This window comes from Coturnix japonica, chromosome 10, assembly GCF_054131305.1.
Source record: "Coturnix japonica strain WE chromosome 10, WE-NBRP24, whole genome shotgun sequence".
NCBI classification, from domain to species: Eukaryota; Metazoa; Chordata; class Aves; order Galliformes; family Phasianidae; genus Coturnix; species Coturnix japonica.
The window spans coordinates 29359794-29379264 of NC_140672.1; the positions used below are offsets into that span (position 1 = coordinate 29359794).

General features: G+C 45.9%; 2 protein-coding genes and 1 long non-coding RNA gene across 3 annotated transcripts in view; all 3 read right to left on the bottom strand.

Moving 5' to 3' along the window:
• Positions 1–1159: 1159 nt before the first annotated feature.
• LOC146759612 (obscurin-like) lies at positions 1160–3739 on the bottom strand. The gene is made up of 3 exons (XM_085510315.1): positions 3388–3739; positions 2136–2402; positions 1160–1491 (listed from the first exon to the last, which is right to left on the bottom strand). The coding sequence occupies exons 1-3, from the start codon at positions 3698–3700 to the stop codon at positions 1229–1231; spliced, it is 843 nt and encodes a 280-aa protein (XP_085366441.1). The 5' UTR covers positions 3701–3739; the 3' UTR covers positions 1160–1228.
• Positions 3740–3870: 131 nt separating this feature from the next.
• LOC146759613 (uncharacterized) lies at positions 3871–7205 on the bottom strand. The gene is made up of 4 exons (XR_014932494.1): positions 6734–7205; positions 6016–6110; positions 4849–5118; positions 3871–4131 (listed from the first exon to the last, which is right to left on the bottom strand). It is a non-coding gene; the product is annotated as an uncharacterized LOC146759613 (long non-coding RNA).
• A 731-nt stretch (positions 7206–7936) lies between these two features.
• LOC146759614 (myosin-binding protein C, cardiac-type-like) overlaps positions 7937–19471 on the bottom strand; it is a 37357-nt gene continuing 25822 nt past the window's right edge. Inside the window, exons 2-4 of the mRNA XM_085510439.1 lie at positions 10398–10673; positions 9028–9118; positions 7937–8310 (exon numbers count right to left, since the gene is read on the bottom strand). Coding sequence (XP_085366565.1) covers positions 8277–8310; positions 9028–9118; positions 10398–10673 — 401 coding nt within the window. The 3' untranslated portion in view covers positions 7937–8276. The remainder of the gene's footprint in view (positions 8311–9027; positions 9119–10397; positions 10674–19471) is intronic.

The following is a 19471-nucleotide window of genomic DNA, read 5'->3' on the forward strand; positions in this document are numbered from 1 at the left end:
AACACCCAAGATCATAGAATCATAGAATGATCACAGAATCATAGAGTGGCCTGAGTAGAAAAGGACCTCAAAGATCATCTAGTTTCAAACCCCCTGCCAAGGGGTCACCAACCACCAGACCAGGCTGCCCAGATCCACATCACACTGGAGAATCATTCAGTTTCCAGATTATTTTAAGGAAAAGATTTTAATCCATCATATTTTCTGAAAACTAAGAATTGATCCTGCTCAAGGAAACAGAAGAGAAAAACATCACCCACAGGCTGCAGATATTTACCTCGACTTCTCTACATGCCATCCCCAGTGTGCTTTTCAACTCACCTTGCACAGTGACCCTGGCTTTTGTTATGGAGTCCTCTGTCTCACAGGGGTACTCCCCACTGTCCTTGGCAGTAGAGTCATGGATGATCAGAATGGCCCCACTTCCCTCCTGCTGCAAGTCGTACTTCTGGCTTTTTCTGATTGCTTTGCCATCCTTGTACCACCTGATGTTCACATCAGGCTTCGACAGCTCACAGCTCAGGCTGATGTCCTGTCCTGCTGCTGCTGTCTTATCCTCCAGCTGTTTTGAAACCTCAGTAGGTTTTCATGGAAGAAAACATTGCTTTTTGAGTAACATACACTTAGGGTAGGATGCCTCTCTCAAAATACATGCATCTACATGCTGGAGATAAGTTAGAGAGGCACTTGCAACAGACGCCATCCTACAGCCAGCAGTAATCTGCAAAGTACAGACAATAGAATTCCAGGCAGCATTTATTCTCTCTTAAATCTACCCAATTGAGGATGATGAACCATGTCTGAAAACTGCCTCTTTCTTCTCTCCACTCATCACACTGGGAGCCTCGGATGATGCTCTCAGATGCACATGCTCTAGATAGGAATTTGTTGTACAGCTAGATGATGTGAAGGCCATCCCTTCAGCTTATACTTAGAGGATATTTGCTCCCACAGTTCCCTCAACAGAGCATTCCTGATTTACTGTTAATGGAACAAGCTGTAGTGAGATGCCCATTTCCAACACTACCCCAGTGCTTTGGGTAGTTCTCACATTTGTGTCAAATGGTTCCTCCTTTTACTTATTTTTAAGAGAAATTCTCAGTGCTTCAAGGTTCAAGTAGAAGGTTGCTATTCACTTTAACCATATTATGAGTTAGCTCTCACGACAATCTTATCAGAAGACAGTTGAAGGAATCAGACCCCAGAATCTCTCCCATCTCATTGCTTTTCACAGAGAGGCTTTGGAGGTTAGACCACGGGCAGTAAAAACGACTTCCCCAGCGTCAGTAGGAGTCACACTTTTGATAATGAGAGTATATTTCCGACTCACGTTAGAAGCTTTAAATCGCCCACCATTTTCCACTCTGCTTCCATTCAGTGTCCAGTTGAACTCATCAATGCTTTCATGGGACAGAATGCATTCAAAAGTACAATCTTCTCCCTCCTGGATTTCAGTGGTTTTCAGCCGTTTGGTAATGCCACTATTCAGCTCTGGAAGGTAAGAGATACGTTAGTATGAGGTTTATATGTAGAAAAGGCATTTGTGACTGACATGAGTAGCAGCACTGGTGTTTTAACTCAGGATTTGCAGAACATGGCTGTGTTCCTTACTGATGTATTCTCTAAGACATTCTCCACTCAGAATTACCAGAAAGCTATTTAAAAAAAGAGACGTGAATCTCTTGGCTTTGCTCTGGAAGAACTACAATTAGAGCAGCTCAGTCCATGGAGCAGAATGAAGATTCAATGAGCTACAGAGGGAACAACCTAACAGAGAGGACAACTCTAGGATGCTGCGTGAGAAAAAGGGTTTTGCCTATGACAAGAAATTAAATGTTTCTATTAGCTAATTTGTTACCATCCTACCCCTACTGGTGTTCAAACCATTTCTCCATTTTAGGGAAATTTAGAAAGGAAACATTTCCAGGACATTCTTGACGTGTTTGGTGATTTTCATGGCAAAATGAGATACATTTACATCAAAAGCAATGGGAATTTTCCAGACATCACTGCGCTAAATTGCAGTAATACACTTCTATTGTAGAAACTAGTAAGGCTCGTGGGGGAATATGTGTAAGACATAGTGACCACACTGAATGTGCTTTCAGCACTCCTTTACTTTCCACAGTACTTACCCTGAATGCCGACCTTTGACTTGGCATCATCAGTGCCAATATCACAGGTATAGAAACCTGCATCTGACTTCTCGAGGTCATGGATAAGGGGACATAGGGTCTTCCCAGACTGTACCAGCTCATACTTGTTGCCAGAAGCGAGCACAACACCGTCCTTTTTCCACACTGGTTTGACCTTCTCTTTAGAGACTTCGCATTCCAATTTAATCACACCCCGCTCCTCACCAAAAACATCATCCAAGGACTTCATGAAGACAGCAGGCTTCTCTGCAATTAAACAGGCAAAACAGAACAACGTGATAGAGAAGTTGAGACATTTCCAGTTGCTTTCAGATTTTTAAATAGGGATCAATAAATCTTTACCAGTACTGACGACACCAAGATAGAACCTAAAGCGATTTCATGTCCGTTGACTGAATGCACTTTATGGAATTCTGAACTAATCAGGAGGAGAATACAGGGAACAGGAGGGACAGCCTGCATTGCCGTGGGTGGGACTGATATCATATGAAGTAATTGGGATGCAGCTCTTCTAAAGCTGGAGAGCTGGCATTGCCCTCACATGGAGCAGAGCTCATACAGCAGGCCTCAGGATTAAGAGGATGAGCTGCTGAACAATTTTGATTTTCCTGTTTTATTGACTCCTTTTATCTATCTTCTATTTCACACATCAGATGTTTATAATGGGGAAAAAACACCCACCAAATGCAAAAGAAAGGAGAAAAATGAAATCCTTCAAACTCTGGAGTGCATAGAGTAAAAGAGCTTAATTGCTGGGGAGATCAGATTAGAATCATAGTATCCTTAGAATTGGAAGAGACCCTTAAAGGCCATCTAGCCCAGCTCCCCTGCAATAAACAGGGACATTCACAGCTAGATCAGGTTACTCACAGCCTGGTCATTAGTCATCCCAGAGGCAAAACACACACTGAATGAGCTCTCCCTGCAGTCATAAATACTTGGATACAACAGCATTGACACTGCATGGCACTGAAGCAGTAAAAGAAACTGCTCTTGTAACTCTTCTTGTGTTAAGGAAAATGATGATAAAAAGCAATGGAATGCTATGGCAGGACACCAAAACCATCCTCCTTCGTTGATATCTGCTGCAATGGAACCTTCCACTGGAAGAAAGCCCCTGATGTCTTGTCACCCCAGAGAGGTGAGCTTTAGAAGCAGGACTGCTGCACAATAGAATGAACTGGGGCTCCTTAGCATCTCTTATATCCAGGAGGGGTGTGATCAGACCCACCTATCACCTTCAGGCACGTGCTTTCTGACACCTTGTCTGACTTCACTGTCACTGTGCCAGCATCCTCAGGCTTAACCTGCTTCATTGTCAGTTTGCAGCAATTGCCAACGTTCTTGATGTCATTGTAATTGTTGGTGTAAAGGAGGTTGTCATTCAGGAACCATTCCATGTCCTCGTCATCATGGGACAGCTCGCAGGAGAAGACAGCAGAGCTCTCTTCTTCAATTTCTACATCCTGCAAGTGCTTCGTTACTTCTACATTGCGGGCTGTGGGGAAACAAGGTGAACTGTTACCACTGTTACTATAAATCATACTGGGATGTGGTAGAATGGTTGGACTAGACGATCTTTGTGTAGTATTCTCAGTGAAGATTATACATTTATAAAGTTAGCAGGAGAGAACGGCAGAAATCAACCTCAAGAAAAGAAATCTGAGGTGAAATAGGACATGGAAGAGGCCACCCCCCCTGCTCTTACCTTCAGCTGTCAGCGTGGTTTCAGTCTCTGCAATTCCTGCCTTGCACTTGTACACACCAGCATCATCGGGCTTCAGCTTCAGAATCTTGAGCTCTGCTGAATGCTTATCCCTCTTGATCTTGTACTTCTCAGAGGGCACGATGGGTGTGTGGCCCTTGAACCATTTCACAACCTTTGGAGAAGGCCTGAAGTCACAGGACAGGATGACAGAATGACGTTCCAAAGCTGTCTTGTCCTCCAGCTTCCTGGTGATTTGTATATGGTAATCTGCAAAGCAGGGATGGAAGAGAAGAAAGGATGAGGACAATTGGAAGAAGAGGAAAGTCTCTTGCGTCTGCTCCATTTCAATTAATCTCATGTTCACAATGGTTTTTTGAACTATTATTGAATATTGAACTATTTGAACTAAAGATAAAAAAAACGATTGTCTATAGGGAATGCCATTGACTACATTTCTATAAAGTAATACTGTATATTATCTACCAAATGCAAGGTCCAGCTCTTGTTCTGTGCTTATTAAATTGCTCCAAATTGTTGAGGCTTTTATTCAAATAAGAGAGAGTTAAAAATATAACAAGTACTTTAGGATGTGAATGGATAATCTTACGCTGGGGACAACAGCGGACAAAAAGCCTGGAAGTTTCTTTCAGATGAAATCAATGAGAAATGGCATCAAACTTATGTCCTACCAAACTTCAACTTGTCTAGTTCTGAAATACAATTAATTTCACCTGATTTGACCTCTTTGGTATAGCCAAGGACAAAACCTCAGCTCTGTAGATCTGAATAGTAAGCACATCACAGCTATTCAAACAGATCTTTTACTGAGATGCAGCTGTCTCATTTAGTGTCCAACGACTTTGAACTGGAAATGGAGCAGACCCTCCAGACACACACACAATATTTCAAAGACCCCAGTGAAGGAAGGCTGTACGTTAATTAATTCTTCATCTTCATGATGTAAACCAAGCCAGGATATGTTACCTCTGACGAGCAGAGTTGCTGTGGATTTTGATTTGCCAATTGAGAACTGAATGGTGCCTGTCATATCAGTGGTGGTTTTCAGTATGGTCAGCTGGAGGATGGTGCCTTCTTGCTGCATAATCAAGTTTCTGCCAGCCTGTAAGACTTCCCCACGTAGATACCACTTGGGAGGTTTCACAGAAGGAATGGATATCTCGCATTCAAATTTGGCTTCTTCAGGCTCAGTCACATCCTCATCACACAGCTCCTTTACTAGATTAATGGATTGCTCTTTAAGAAGGATGGAACAAGAGAAAGCAGAGATTTAGAAGGAATGTAAAATACCCTTACATTATCACCCTACTTACTCACGTCAGCATTACTGCAAAAGAACACTACACCTATCAGCACAAAATGCCTTAAAACGTCATTAAAAATAATAGAAAGAAAGGAATGTTGTTAAGAAGTCAGACAATAAGACTGACAACCTGAAGAGAGCCCAGATCTTCTGATTCCCAGTCCAACATCCAAATCAAACCATGACCTTCCCATACCGCTATCAAAATCCTCGCATTACGAAATGGAATACAGGTTCAATGAAACACGGACGTTGATAATTATTTTGGATAAATACAGCAACTTAGCTCTGAACAACAAGTTTTCTCCTAGTAAAGGTCTCTGTAGGTCCAATGTAATAACTCTACTTAGGAGAAATTCATTTTCCAGGATTTTCTTGCCCTTATAATTGTAACAGTGGCAAAGGTGGGGACTGAACTCTTGAGTAGTGTGCTAACTCAAATGTCTCCCTTTTCTTTATCACACTTAACATCATATATATACCTAGCATTGTATATATTAAAAAAAAAACAAACCCTGTGCTCTTTTCAAACATACAGAGAAAATGAAGAAAAAGTCAAGCTATGTTTTTATCCCTCAACGTTCAAACACAAATCTGAAGTCTAGAGGTAGAAAATCCACCACCTAAGAAAATAATCTGTTTTACTTAGCAAAAGTAAATTCCAAAAGAGAAGCTGCATATTTTGTGGGCAGAAAGGTAGGTAGGTAGGAGTTTTAATTTCTGTGAAAGGTTCTGGTGGTGTTTAACCTCCTTGACATTAAAGCAAAAGTTGTTGGCTGGTTTATAACATAAGATAATTTAAGCAAAATCGTCATCAGAAGCATAAGTACCTTTCACTGTAAGATGGGCACTTTTTCTGCTACAGATTTCATTTCTGCTGCATCCTTGACTTGGACACGTGTATAAGTCAGCGAGTAGGTCTTTCCTGAAGCAGAGAACCACAGAGTCACTAAGGCTGGAAAAGACCACTAAGGTCATCTAGTCCAACCTCCAACTCATCCCTACCAAACTGTGCTCTTGAGAGCAAACCCACAACTACACTTGGCTTCCTTGAGCAAAGAGCTCTGAGGCACATGGCCAGGCTGAGCATCATCCATCTGGTTTCACAGCATCACTGCCTGTTCTCTCATGTCAATGAAACCACCCATTCCCCCACATCCACATCCCCACCAAAGCGGAATCTAAACATGGCTTCTACAAGGACTGACCGAATGCGGCCACCGTCACCATTAAAGTACCTGAGACAGAAGGATCACACTCACTGTCAGACAAAACCTCTTTGGAGAGGTGAACTGACTGCCCTGGTCACCCCCACTTTGGAAAGAACTGCACTCATTTCCTACCTGCTCCTGGCAGTGTGGGATGGTGGGATAGCATCACACTTCCCACACTAAGCTTCCCACCTGTCACTTGTTCCACCCTAACCTCAGTCCCAAAACAAAAGGGGAACTCCCTTCTGAACAATCTTCACTTCATTTCAGATGTCTTATATGCTTGATCTCCAACCCACCCCCCACTCAGGAGAAAAATCCCCCTCTTACACCCTACCATCTTGCCGCATTCTGATGTTGTCATCAGCCTTCAGCTTGTCCTCTTTGTACCACTGGCTCTGAACCTCATCGAGTGAAATCTCACAGACAAAAGATGCACTCCCATATTCATTCACTTCCACATCTTCCAGTGCTTTAACAATCTTGATATCTCCAGCTGTGAAGCACTAGAGATATATTTGTCAGGGTATTTCCAGAACTGAGTGCAGCATCTTTTCCTTACACATATTTGCATAGAAAATAAGTAGGATTTTGTTTTATTCTAAACCATCATCCATTCCTGAGTCTTTTCTGTCTTCAACACAGTCAATGCATTATTGCCCTTGAACTTAAAGACAGACTTACTAGCTACAACGGAGCTCCCTGCAAACAGTCTTCATGGAAACCAGAATCTAATTTATTCTAAAACCTTCCAAGCAAAATTAAGGGTAGAAAAACAATAGAACTGACTGAATCTTTAAGGTCATTTAGTTCCAATGCCCCTGCTATAGGCAGGGACACCTCCCTCCAGACCAACTCTTCTCCTCAGGGTCAAGGCTTCTCTCAAATCATTCTCCTCTAAGCCTGTGCCTGTGCTTGGGATTGCCCTGACCCAGGTGCAGGGCCTTGTACTTGGCCACACTCAAGTTCATGAGGCTGCCAAGGGCCCACCTCTCCAGCCTGTCCAGGTCCCTCTGGGTAGCATCCCTTCCCTCTAGCACATCAACAGCACCGCTCAGCTTGGTGTCATCTGCAAACTTGCTGAGGCTGCATTTGATTCCACTGGCCATGTTGCCTACAAAAATGTTAAAGAACACTGGTCCCAACACCACCCTCCACCTGGACACTCAGCTACTCACTGCAACTCTCTGAGTGTGACCATCCAGACAGTTCCCTATCCTGCAACTGGTCCATCCATCAAAACCATTTTTCTCCAGTTCGGTGACCAGGATGTCATGCAGGACAGGATCAAATGCTCTGCACAAGTCCAAGTAGATGATGTCAGTTGCTCTCCCATTATCCACTGATGCTGTTACTCCATCATGAAAGGCCACCAAGTTTGTCAGGCATGGCTTGAATTTGAGGAAGCCATATTGGTTACCACCAATCACCTCATCTTTATTTTCCAAACTATGCCAAGGAGAACTAGACAGAACTCTACAATGTCGTGTCACTACAAACCTGTCTGAACCATTGGCTTCTCTGCATGCTCATCACTAGTCTCTCCTTAGCTTGTGTGCCCACAATGTATGGGGAATGTCAGCCACAAATCTTACCTAGGGGACATCTTTGCTTCAAAATCCCTTGAACATCACACAATCCCTTTTAACTCTCCAGGTCTGCACTTATTTATGTCAGAATCAGACCATATTTCTGTGCTGCTATTTCCCTTTCCTTCTGAAGGGCCTGGATACAACTTGGATTAACCTCAGGAGCAGAGTTCCTGCATAAAACAGCCAGGACTGAAACAGCAAACCAACCTGGTTGCAGACTGAGAGAGAAAATGAGAGTTCACCACTTGTGAATAATGAGACTTCTCTTATTTCCCTGGGAAGTAATGCTCACTTTTTTACTTTGACGGAGCTCCTTCCCATCCTAGAAGGGAAAATATCAAAGTCAGATCTCCATTAGTCCTTCCATCTCTGCACTGAGCAAATGCAGCCTTCAGATCAATGCTTAATTCACCCACTCCCCTAGAATTAATGGAACTGTGCTTACTGGAACATATGCTGAAGCTTAAGCACAGTGCAGTGTTTTCAACATGTAGGAATGGCTATAGAACATGCAGAAATTCTGGCTGACCTATGACAGCTTAAAGCACTGCGGAGGACTGTTAACAAGCCCGTTTGGACATCACCTTGAATAAATGACGTTATCCTCAAGTAAGGGAAGGAACAGCTGAGCACCGGGGAGGTGCACAAAGGGCCAGAGCAAACTCTCACACTGTCAGGTGCAAAGAAAACTGAGATTTAACCCAAAAACCCAGTTCACAACAAGGCTACAAAATCCTGGCTGAGAATTTCTGTGTTAGAGTTGAAGCTCAAGACTGTGCTCCAACCAACAATATTTTGTGCAGCAAGACCTCAGGAGTTCACAAGAAACCCAAAACAAACTTCCATTTCAACTTGATAAATGAACTCAGGACATAATAACAAAGAGTGCTGATCTGGGCAAGTAAAAGAGCATAAAGAGAAGAGGGCAGTGCAAAAGCTATCAAGCAAAAGCTCAGACTCGCATCCCTTGGAAGTGAAATTAAAGCCTCTCATTCATTTCCAGAGAAGTCAGAAAGGAAAATACCATTACATGCCATACCTTGAACCACTTGACGTCCACGTTGAGCCTGGACAGCTGACACTCACCTCTTTCAGCACCTTCTCCTGGTTTATAAACACAGGTTTTGGCTCTGAGGGAAAAAAAGAAAAAGTATTGACTGAGGGACTGAAATGAGACCATCTTGCAGCTTTGTATGCACAGGTTGGAACAGGTTTAGGTTACCACTTGTGCCCAAACTAATAGCCTTCACTAGAGAATATCAGCTATTCTGTTGAAACAAAGTGTCAAATCTAGGCAAGAAAGAACCTAGGAACTGAAGGAACCAAGAGGGTCCTTGAACACCAGTCCCATGGTTGCAAGTCACTATGCAAACATATTGAACCCAAAAGAACATCTGACCTGCAGGCAACCAAAACCTGAGTTCCTTTTACTTAAGACCCACTGTGAAACATCAAAACACATAAACATGTGATAGTTACCCCTGGGCAGCCTGTGCCAGTTAATTCTGGGGGCAGACCTGCCATTATGAAATATTATGCTAACATGACAAAGAGAGAGAAGAAAAGCAAAATTAAGACTAGCTGACAAGCCTTGGCAGGAAGTTCTTTTCTCCATAAATTTAGTCCCATTATTCAATTCTGTTTGGAGCTGTCTCCATGCCTCTCTGGAGTTTGGTCTTTGAGAAGAAGCAATTAAGTAAGCTCTCCAGTGTCAAAGTGCATACACTACTCTAGGGATTTGTTTTTTCTCCATGGATCAACAAGTGTGACAAGCCAGCAGAATATGATGAAGAGCCTCATGCATACTCAGTGTAAAAAAGAAAAAGGCAATTGTTGCTGGGAAGAAGGTTCATTTGCATTTGTGTCATCTGCAGAGGGTACTGCAGAAATGGAAAGTCTTCCACTGGAGCAAACAAAGGGCTCTCATTTATTGCAATCAAGGCCAAGCGTGTGGATCTCAGAGATCAGACCTACACCCTGAAGCAAAACAGACTTTCCCTGCGTGGGAAAGTTCAGTTTCTCTCTACATCTGTGTAAGAAAAAGCCCACCATGGAATGACAGCTAAGTAAACATCCCTGTGACTCTTCACAGGTCTCTTCTACGTTTGGGATCACTGCTACAAAAAGAGCTGTTGACATCATCTCTCATGGCCACCCTGACAGAAGAGCAGGAAGGCTGGGATGTTCTTTTTCCTATCTTTCCCTTGACTTCCTCTATATCTTAGGGACGAATCACAGGACAGAACACAGAAATCAAATGGCTCTACAAAGCAGATTGGCCAGTTCAAGTCAAAACAGCCACTGAAAACACCCCAGATGCTGTCTGACAACAGCTGGACTGTCGGGGAGTCAGGTGAATGCAGTCTGCTGGCCCTGGGCTGGAAGAGGACAGCCCAGACTGTCACATACCTTTCACTGAAAGCTGATAGAGCATTTTATCCCCCTCACAGATGCACTGATAACTTGCAGCATCATCCATTGAGTCATTGTGAATTTTCAGGGTGTGTCTCTTCCCCACAATGTGCAGTTCATATTTTTCACTGGCCTTGAGCTCCTTCCCATCCTTCATCCACTCCACAGTAGCGCCTGTGTCTGAAAGCTCAGCCTGCAGTTTGGCTTCCTCACGCAGCGGAGCAGAGATCTTTTCTACATCTTTGCCCTTATTGGTAAATCTCACTGCAGCACCTGTCAGGAGCAAAGGCCTCGTTATTTCAATTGATATCAGGCTAACGTGGTCAATGTTTGCTGCAACATCTCTGAAAAAGTATCACCTTTTGTTCCTGCACTCATCACTGTGTCAGTGCTGAGCAATTCAAGATATTTCATTTGGTCTTCTTGCAGGATTTAGTAAGTAAAAATCAACCAAACATCTCCTTCTACTGATTAAGAATGCTCTAAACATGCTTCTGCAGAGGTTTCCACCCAATGACAAACAGCTCCTCCCATCATGAATGTTTATTTGTTCTATTTGGTCACGCAAATCTGATTGAAAGAGTTATTATTGGAATGATTGCTCCCCTACTTCTAAACTATTCCAGTGCAATCAGAAAGGCTGTCTGAACCTGGAGCTGAAAGTACTGCTCCATGGTGATGCAGTGGTAAACCTGCTGACTGAATGCACTGGCCAAGAGCTGTGAACTGCAGACATTCATCAGCTGGCATGAAGCAATCTGGTTCAGATACCAAGCAGCTGGGTAGATTGGCTTACCCTACACTCAGTGCTATCATGTTTAGGTCATTACCAGGACTCACGTCAGTCCATGGGATGCAATTTCAGGTATTTGGTACAGTCAGTGAATGCCTGCAGCCCCAGTTCTAATCATCAGATCACAGCAACTATGCATTGACTGTAAGAGGAAAGGAGAAGGATCAAAGCAAATACCTCTCACTCTCATCTTGGTGCTGACATCAACATTTTTGGCAACAAATTTCACTTCTGCTCCATCATCGTTCTTGGTGACGTTCTTTATGATTAGGCTGTGAGTAGTTTGGGTTCTCTTGATGATGCAGGTCTCACTTTCCTGTAAGACTTTACCATTGAGGTACCAAGTGCCGCAACACGTTGTTGTAAGGTCAATAGTAAACATGGCATCCCCTCCAGGTACAGCTTCACCAGTTGTTAGGGGGGATTTCACAGCCAGGACTGGGTCTGAGGAAGAACAACATGTTTGTCTTAATGCTCTTTAGATGCAAGTCTGGTATCTCATTTAGAGATGGAAGATTAAATCATAGGTACATTTCTACTTCTCCCTTTGCATGAGTGCTGGAAGAAGCACTTCTGTGCTTAAGGTCTGTTACAGAAAGTTCTGCCTCTTGCACATGTGAGATATCAAAAGATAAGGATATTCATCTCTCTGTCACAGAAACATAACTTGTATCACTTTAGTGGTAGCTGGAGGTTGATATGAGATAGGAGAACTAGGAATAAAGGAAAGCCTTTGGTGTGTTAATGCACTACTATCCTTAAAGTCAAAGGAAACATCTTTAGGGAGCCAACACAGCTGCTCAGCACACACTGACCCATTTCCATTGGGGTTTTTGTTCTTACCAAGGTGCACGCTCCCTGGGAATTCCAGAGACGGGCTCTGTCCATGCGCATTGACTGCAGACACTCGGAACTGATCATCAGCCTCTTCAGACAGATTGCTCACCGTGAACTCTGGGACGGGGACATGAGACTCGTGGCACCTCACCCACGTGAAGCCAGTTAGTTTATTGGGTTCCACATGTAGCCATGGATTGGAATGGGGAGGTGCATCTTCGGAGGGGACCATGCCAGCGTCACTGAGGTTTCTGTTTTATTTTTCACCACGGGGTCAGCTGGGGGCTGGGTGGGAGGTTTTCTGGGAGCTGAGCAGAAATAAATACAGAAATATTAGCATAAGGTCATTTAGGCTGGAAAAGACCTTCAAGATCAGCAGACTCAACTTTCAGCATGACCTACTGAGTCCCACCATTAACTACTGTGCTTCCTGAGGACATACATGACAAGCTTATCCCTGTAGGTATTTGCATAGTGAATATATTCACCCTCTGGTTGCTTTGGAACATTTTACAGGTTAAAATCCCATCAGACTTTTTCACTGTGTGCAGCCACTGATACAGGCAGGAGGCTGGGAATTACCTGATGGGCTCTAGTTACAGACTACTGACACAGTAAAGGATTGATTTCATTTCATTTTGGCCATCAGAAAGTTTGGTGTCTGGTTTCAGTCACCCATCTAGACTCCAATTATAATCATATGGAGAACAGCACATTCAGGAGAACTCATCTCAATAAACCTGAATGAAATCACAGAATCATAGGATCATGGGAGGGCTTGGGTTGGAAGAAACCTTCAAGATCATTAAGTGCTAGATGCCAAAGGTCCCACTAACACAGTATTAAGCCAAAAGCTAGATGCTGGAATCAGATCTCCTGACCTTACCATCAGAAACTGAGATGTCATATTTTGCTCAGAGGTGCCTGCTTGTAGGAGGGACAGCTTCCGAGCTTTTTCTGCTCCAGGAACCAGCTCGAGCTTCAGAATTTAAACAGCAGTCAGAAATTAAACTGAGCTTTGTCACCTCCATCAAATAGAAGGAGTGGTTGGGTGGTACAGCTTTCCAAATCGCTTAGAAACTGTCACAACAATCAGATGCCTACCTTTTCTTTTTTAACTTGTTAATACATAGAGCTTAATAGCATCAGAATGCCCCAAGCACTTCAGACAACAGGACAGCTGTAAACCCTTCTTTAAGGATTCCTTTGTTTAACCACTGAGTAACTGTAATTCAGTGGTGCTGGTAGGAGAAGGGAAGTCCTAATCTTCCCAGATGGTGAACAGAGTTGATGTTCACATGCAGACTGGTGCTGCAGCAGAGCCAGAAACCACTCATTTGGGAAACACAGCACCAAGAAAATAATGGGAATAGCTTCATAAAATCAGGAGCTTCACTCAAATTTCATGTCAGATCTATAATTCTTCCTATTTTCAGGAAGAAATGATTTCCCTTTTTCTTGTAGTTTTATTTTCTTTTCCTTTCCAGCAAGCAGCTTTGTAGCTTACAAATTGTTTTCTAATCACCTCCTGGTGTGGACAAATCACACAGGTCTGACTCCATGTTTTACATAGTTAGCATATTATATTTGTTCCACTATGGAACTGTACAGTCATAGAATGGCCTGGGTTGAAAAGGATCCCAAAAATCATCCAGTTCCAACCCCCTGCTATGTGCAGGGACGCCATCCACCAGACCAGGCTGCCCAGAGCCACATCCAGCCTGGCCTTGAATGCCTGCAGGGATGGGGCATCCACAGCCTCCTTGGGCAACCTGTTCCAGTGCGTCACCACCCTCTGAGTGAAAAACATCTTCCTAAGATCCAACCTGATCCACAACCCCTACACACCCTCAGAGCCCCCTAGAGCCCCTAGTCCTCCTATTGCCCACCACAGCCCCATATGCCCACTAGAGTCCCCCTCAACTCTCTTTACAGGCCCTGCACAGCTCTATATAACAGTCTTATAGAACTACCTCTAGTAGAAGCAATCTCCACACAGAGATCCTTTCCCAGCACACTGCGCCACGGGGGGAGCAAAACGGGGGGGGGGCACATACACACACAGCGCCGGGGGGGCCCGTAACCGACCCCCACCCATCCTTTAAAGGGGTGGGGGGTCCGTTTTAATGGGGGGGGGGGCGAGATCACCTTCACCCCCCACCCCCCCATCCCCACCCCATCCTTTAAAACGGGGGTGTCCATTTTGGTGTTGGGGGGCAGTGACAATCCGCCCCCCCACCCCATCGTTTAAAGGAGGGGGGGTCCGAGACCACCCCCCCCACCCCATCTTTTAAGGGGGGGGGTCAGGGGCTCATGGGGGGCAGCACATCGTGCACAACATTGTGGGGGGGGGGGGCTTTAAAAGGGGGGGGTTACAAAAAGCATAGCTCTCAACTATAGATGGGATTGGGGGGGGCTCAATCGATGGGGGGGGGCCCTTCATGCAGGGGGGGCACAGCGTAAGTCAGCGGCTTTGAGGGGGGGTGTTGGGGCTGTTTGGCCTTTGGGGGGGTTATTGTGTGCCCCACCCCCACCACCCCCACACACAATGGGGTGTTAATGTGGGGGGGGGGGGGGCTTAGATTAGTTGCGTTCCCTATAGCACTGCCCCCCCCCGTCATTAACCCCCCCGCTTTATCCTTACGGCTGAGCCCCCCCCCGACAGCGCCCCATTCATCTTGATGGGGGGGGGGGTTTGTCACACGACCCCGGCGCGGCTTACGGCACATCGTCGACCCCACCCCACCCCCCATAACCCCACCCGGGGGGGGAGGGGGCGATGTGGTGAGTGGGGGGGGGGTTCCGGAGGTGGGGGTGAGCAAAGCGCAATATGGGGGGGGGGGTCCTATAACTGGAGGGCAGCGGCTGCACAAAGAGCCCGCGGGGGTCGGAGAGCAGCACTTTGGCTGGGGGGGGTCCACGGGGTCCGGGGGTAATGCTGCCCCACCCCCTCCCCCACCCCCCACTGCCGACCCCCCCCCCACGTTGCCCCCCCGCCCCAACGTCAGCTCCTGCGGCAGCTCCTCGTCGCTCTCCTCCTCCTCTTCCTCGTCTGGGGGGTCAATATGTGGGGGGGGGGGGGGTCCCATCGGGCAGCGGCAGCTCCGCCGGCTCCGATTGGCTGAGCCGCAGTGCGCGGGAGCGGCTGTTGTGTGCCGGTCGGTGGAGGGGAGGCTCTTCATGGAGCTGCCCCGCAGCCAACAACAGCCTGAATGAGATCCTGGAGTCCCAGACGCTGGAGGATGAGCTGGGAAAGAGCAGAGGCTCCCCACAGAAGGGCAAATCACGTCTGATAACGTGAGTGTGGAGCACAGCCAGCCCCTTCCTCACATGTGTGGGGCTTCCATGTTCCTCTGTGCCCATTGCAATGTGCCACCCCAATCCTGCTGCCCAGCCAGGAGTGGATGGGATGAGCAGGTTGGGATGCACAGAGCAGTGCTCAGACATTGCTGGGACATTTGTGCACTGCTGTTGAGCTTCCCTTTGTGCAGCAGGGGAGAGGATGGAGGTTTACAGGTGGATGGTTGTTATTTCTATGGCATTGCACAGGTGGTAGAACCATGTCCATTCCCAAACTTATTCCAGGGCATGCGGGAATTTGTGCAGTTGTAGTTCCTGAATTGTGCTATTTAAAACCCTCCTGTAAATGGGGATGTTTTGTAATGCCTGCTGGGGCTGCAGGCAGCATTGCCTTCCTCCTTAGGGGGCAGGTTTAATCACAAGCCTCCCTATTTCCTATCACAAACGTCCTACAAACCATGTCTGGGCATTGCTGTCTCGGCCTGGATCTCAGCTCCTGAGACTGTCAGATGTGAAGCAGCAGCAGCTGGGACAGGGCTGGCTCTGTGTGCCCTCTCTGGGTCTGTGGGCACAGAGTGGGGCAGAGGGATGACTGTGAGAGGGAGGAATTGCCCAGCCACAAGAAAGAGGAAATCAGCTGAAAAGGGGAGATTTGAGAAGCACTGAGGCTGTGGCTGCTTTGACAGTAAGAAGAAACCAAGCTGTCACTGTGCAGATGGGAACTCCAGTAGGAGAGCTGTGGTGGCTTTACAGATGGCAGACAGCAGCTGGAGTGTAGAGCCAAGGGTAGGGGGGGGATCTTCCTCTTAGCAATGCCATGCAAAGAATGATGCAGACTCCTGCAGGGTCGGCTTTGCTGTGTGACCCTGGGTGGAAGCAGCTGGAAGGTCTCAGCCCTTCTGCATTATCCCAGGAGCTGGGGCAGTGCTCGGTCTCATCCCACCTCTGCTAATAGCAAATGCAGAATCCCTTATCTGAGTGCCCTTTTCTCTCATGTAGAGTCACCAACCCTGGGAAGTTCACAAAAAGTTTGGGTGTTGTGTTGAGGGATGTGATTTAACTGGGAAGTATTGGTGATGGTTGGACTGGATGATCATAAGATCATCCAGATCATAAGATCTGAGATCATAAGATCATAAGATCATCCAGGTCTTTTCCAACCTTGAAAATTCTATGGAGTTGTAGCAGATTGTGGGGGTGTAGGTGTGGTATATATATGTACACAGATGGGAATATCCGTATGGAAAAGATAGATCCATGTGTGTTCTGGGCTGCACTGAAAAAGGGGTGGCCAGCAGGAGAGGGAGGTGATTGTCCACTCCTGCTCAGCTCTTGTGAGGCCATATTTGCAGCACTGTGTCCAGGCCTGGGAAGGATGTGGAGCTGTTGGGGGGGGTCCAGAGGAGGGCCACTGTGATGATCAGAGGGCTGGAGCAGCTCTCCTATGAGGAAAGGTGGAGGGATCTGGGCTTGTTTAGCCTGGAGAATGGAAGGCTGTGGGGAGACCTCATTGTGGCCTTTGAGTACTTGAAGGGAGCGTATAAACAGGAGGGGGAATGGCTGTTTATGAGGGTGGATAATGATAGGACAAGGGGGAATGGTTTAAAACTGAGACTGGGGAGGTATAGGTTGGATCTTAGGTAGATGTTTTTTGTTCAGAGGGTGGTGACACACTGGAACAGGTTGCCCAAGGAGGCTGTGGATGCCCCATTCAAGGCCTGCAGGCATTCAAGGCCAGGTTGGATGGGCTCTGTCCATGCGCATTGACTGCAGACACTTGGAACTGATCATCAGCCTCTGCAGACAGATTTACAGCCCCTGCACAGCTCTATAGAACAGTCTTATAGAACTACCTCTAGTAGAAGCAATCTCCACACAGAGATCTTTTCCCAGCGCCCCTTTGTGACATCATAATGCCCCTTTGTGACATCATAACACCCTTTGTGACATCATAATGCACCTTTCTGATGTCATAATGCCCCTTTCTGACGTCATAATGACCCATTGTGATGTCTTAATGCCCCTTTGTGACGTCATAATGCCCTTTGTGATGTCATAATGCCATTTGAGACGTCATAAGGCTCCTTTGTTTTCATAATGCCTCTTTGTGACGTGATAATGCCTCTTTGTGACGTCATAATGCCCTTTGTGACGTCTTAATTCCCCTTTGTGATGTCTTAATGCTCTTTTGTGATGTCACAATACCCCTTTGTGATGTCATAACACCCCTTTGTGACATCATAATGCCCCTTTCAGACGTCATAATGACCCTTTTTGACGTCATAATTCCCCTTTGTGATGTCATAATGCTTCTTTGTGGTGTCATAACGCCCTTTGTGACGTCATAATGCCCTTTGAGACGTCATAATGCTCCTTTGTGATGTCATAATGCTCCTTTGTGATTCATAATGCCCTTTGTGATGTCATAATGCCCTTTCTGACGTCATAATGCCCCTTTGTGGTGTCATAATGCTTCTTTGTGAGGTATCTGTGGTGCCATTGATAATGAAGTGTGATGAACTGGAAGGCTTTCAGTAGAACTGCAGCCCTAACATAAACAATGACTTGAACTCTGGAATTCTGTGTAAAATCATTAGCTAGCTTGTGGTCCGGGTCTTCAAACCAAAGGCTGTGAGGTGCTGCTCTTGTTGACGCAGGCTGTGAAAGATGACTTGAGCTCTAAGAGTAATTTCCCTTCTGCTCTTTATATGAACGTCAAATCCACAATTAGAATATTAAGAAGATAATATAAAATTTTGTGCTGCTGGACTGAGGACTTCCATTAGCTGTTAGCCATAGTTTGGAACTTGCAAAGCAATCATATTGGAGCCTTGCTGGGCAACCTGCTCCAGTGTCTCACCACACCCACAGTAAAGCATTTCTTCCTAATATCCAATCCTAATCTACCTTCTTCCCATGTAAAGCCATTTCCCCTCATTCTGTTGCTACCTGCCCTTATGAAAAGTCCCTCCCCAGCCCTCTTCAGATACTGGAAGGCCACTCTAAGGTCTCCTTGGAGTCTTCTCCAGGCTGAAGAGCCCCATCTCTCTCAGCCTGTGCACATAGTAGAGGTGCTTTCAGCCCTCTCTGATCACCTTCATGGCCCTCCTCTGGACCTGCCTGAACATCTCCAAGTCCTTCTTGTGTTGAGGGCTCCAGAACTGCGTGCAGTGCTCCAGATGGGGTTTCAATGAGAGGAGTGTGGAGGGGCAGCACCACCTCCCTCGACCTGCTGGTCATGCTTCTGTGCTTTAAGCTTATGCTTTAAGGTCCTATATGCTTTAAGGTTTAGATAGTGCAGTCGCCTCACCTCTTCAGGTTTATCTGTGAAGGTCCCTTCCAAGTGAACCGTGCTGATCCAGACAGTTCGGATTGCTCATTAAAGTGTTTTAGTAAGTTGGGCTGGTCCTACGAAGCAGTATGACTGCAGTAAGCAGTGTACATGGTGCGCTGTGAGTACTGCACACATTCCTCTTGGCAGCTTGTGGAACAGAAACTGTGCATTGTTTGGATTGTGTAAGTATTCCTGTTGGTCTCTTGTGATGCTTACCTTCTTAGAGCACCTTTCCTCGTTTGGCTCTACATATTTTGGTACCTTACTTGTTCTGTTTGGCTTAGCAGGGAAAGTCTTCTTCTGAAGCATCCTCAGTCTTGGTCTGGGCAGCATACTTAGAAATGACATGGACGTTACATGAGTGGGTGGTCAAAGGGGGGAAGAACTCACCTTTCTGATCTGTTTCCTTTTAGAACACAGTCCTGGAGAGGATTTGCTTTCCTTGTTTCCTGGAGACTTGGATTCTTAGATGGTTTTGACTGCAGCTATTTCTGATGTTAATTCCTTTTTCTGTACTTTAGTAGCCAAGTGCAAGTGGAGTGCTTTGGGAATTGTCTGAAGTTGCCAGGTTGCGTGTGATCACATATGTAACGTGGAGTTATGTGTGGTGCCAGTGATAATTAAGTGTGATGAACTTGAAGGCTTTCAGTACAATTTCAGCCCTAATGTAAACAGTGACTTGAACTCTGGAATTCTGTGTAAAATCATTAGCTAGCTTGTGGTCCAGGTCTTGAAACCAAAGGCTATGAGGTGCTGCTCTTGTTGACGCAGGCTGTGAAAGATGACTTGAGCTCTAAGAGTAATTTC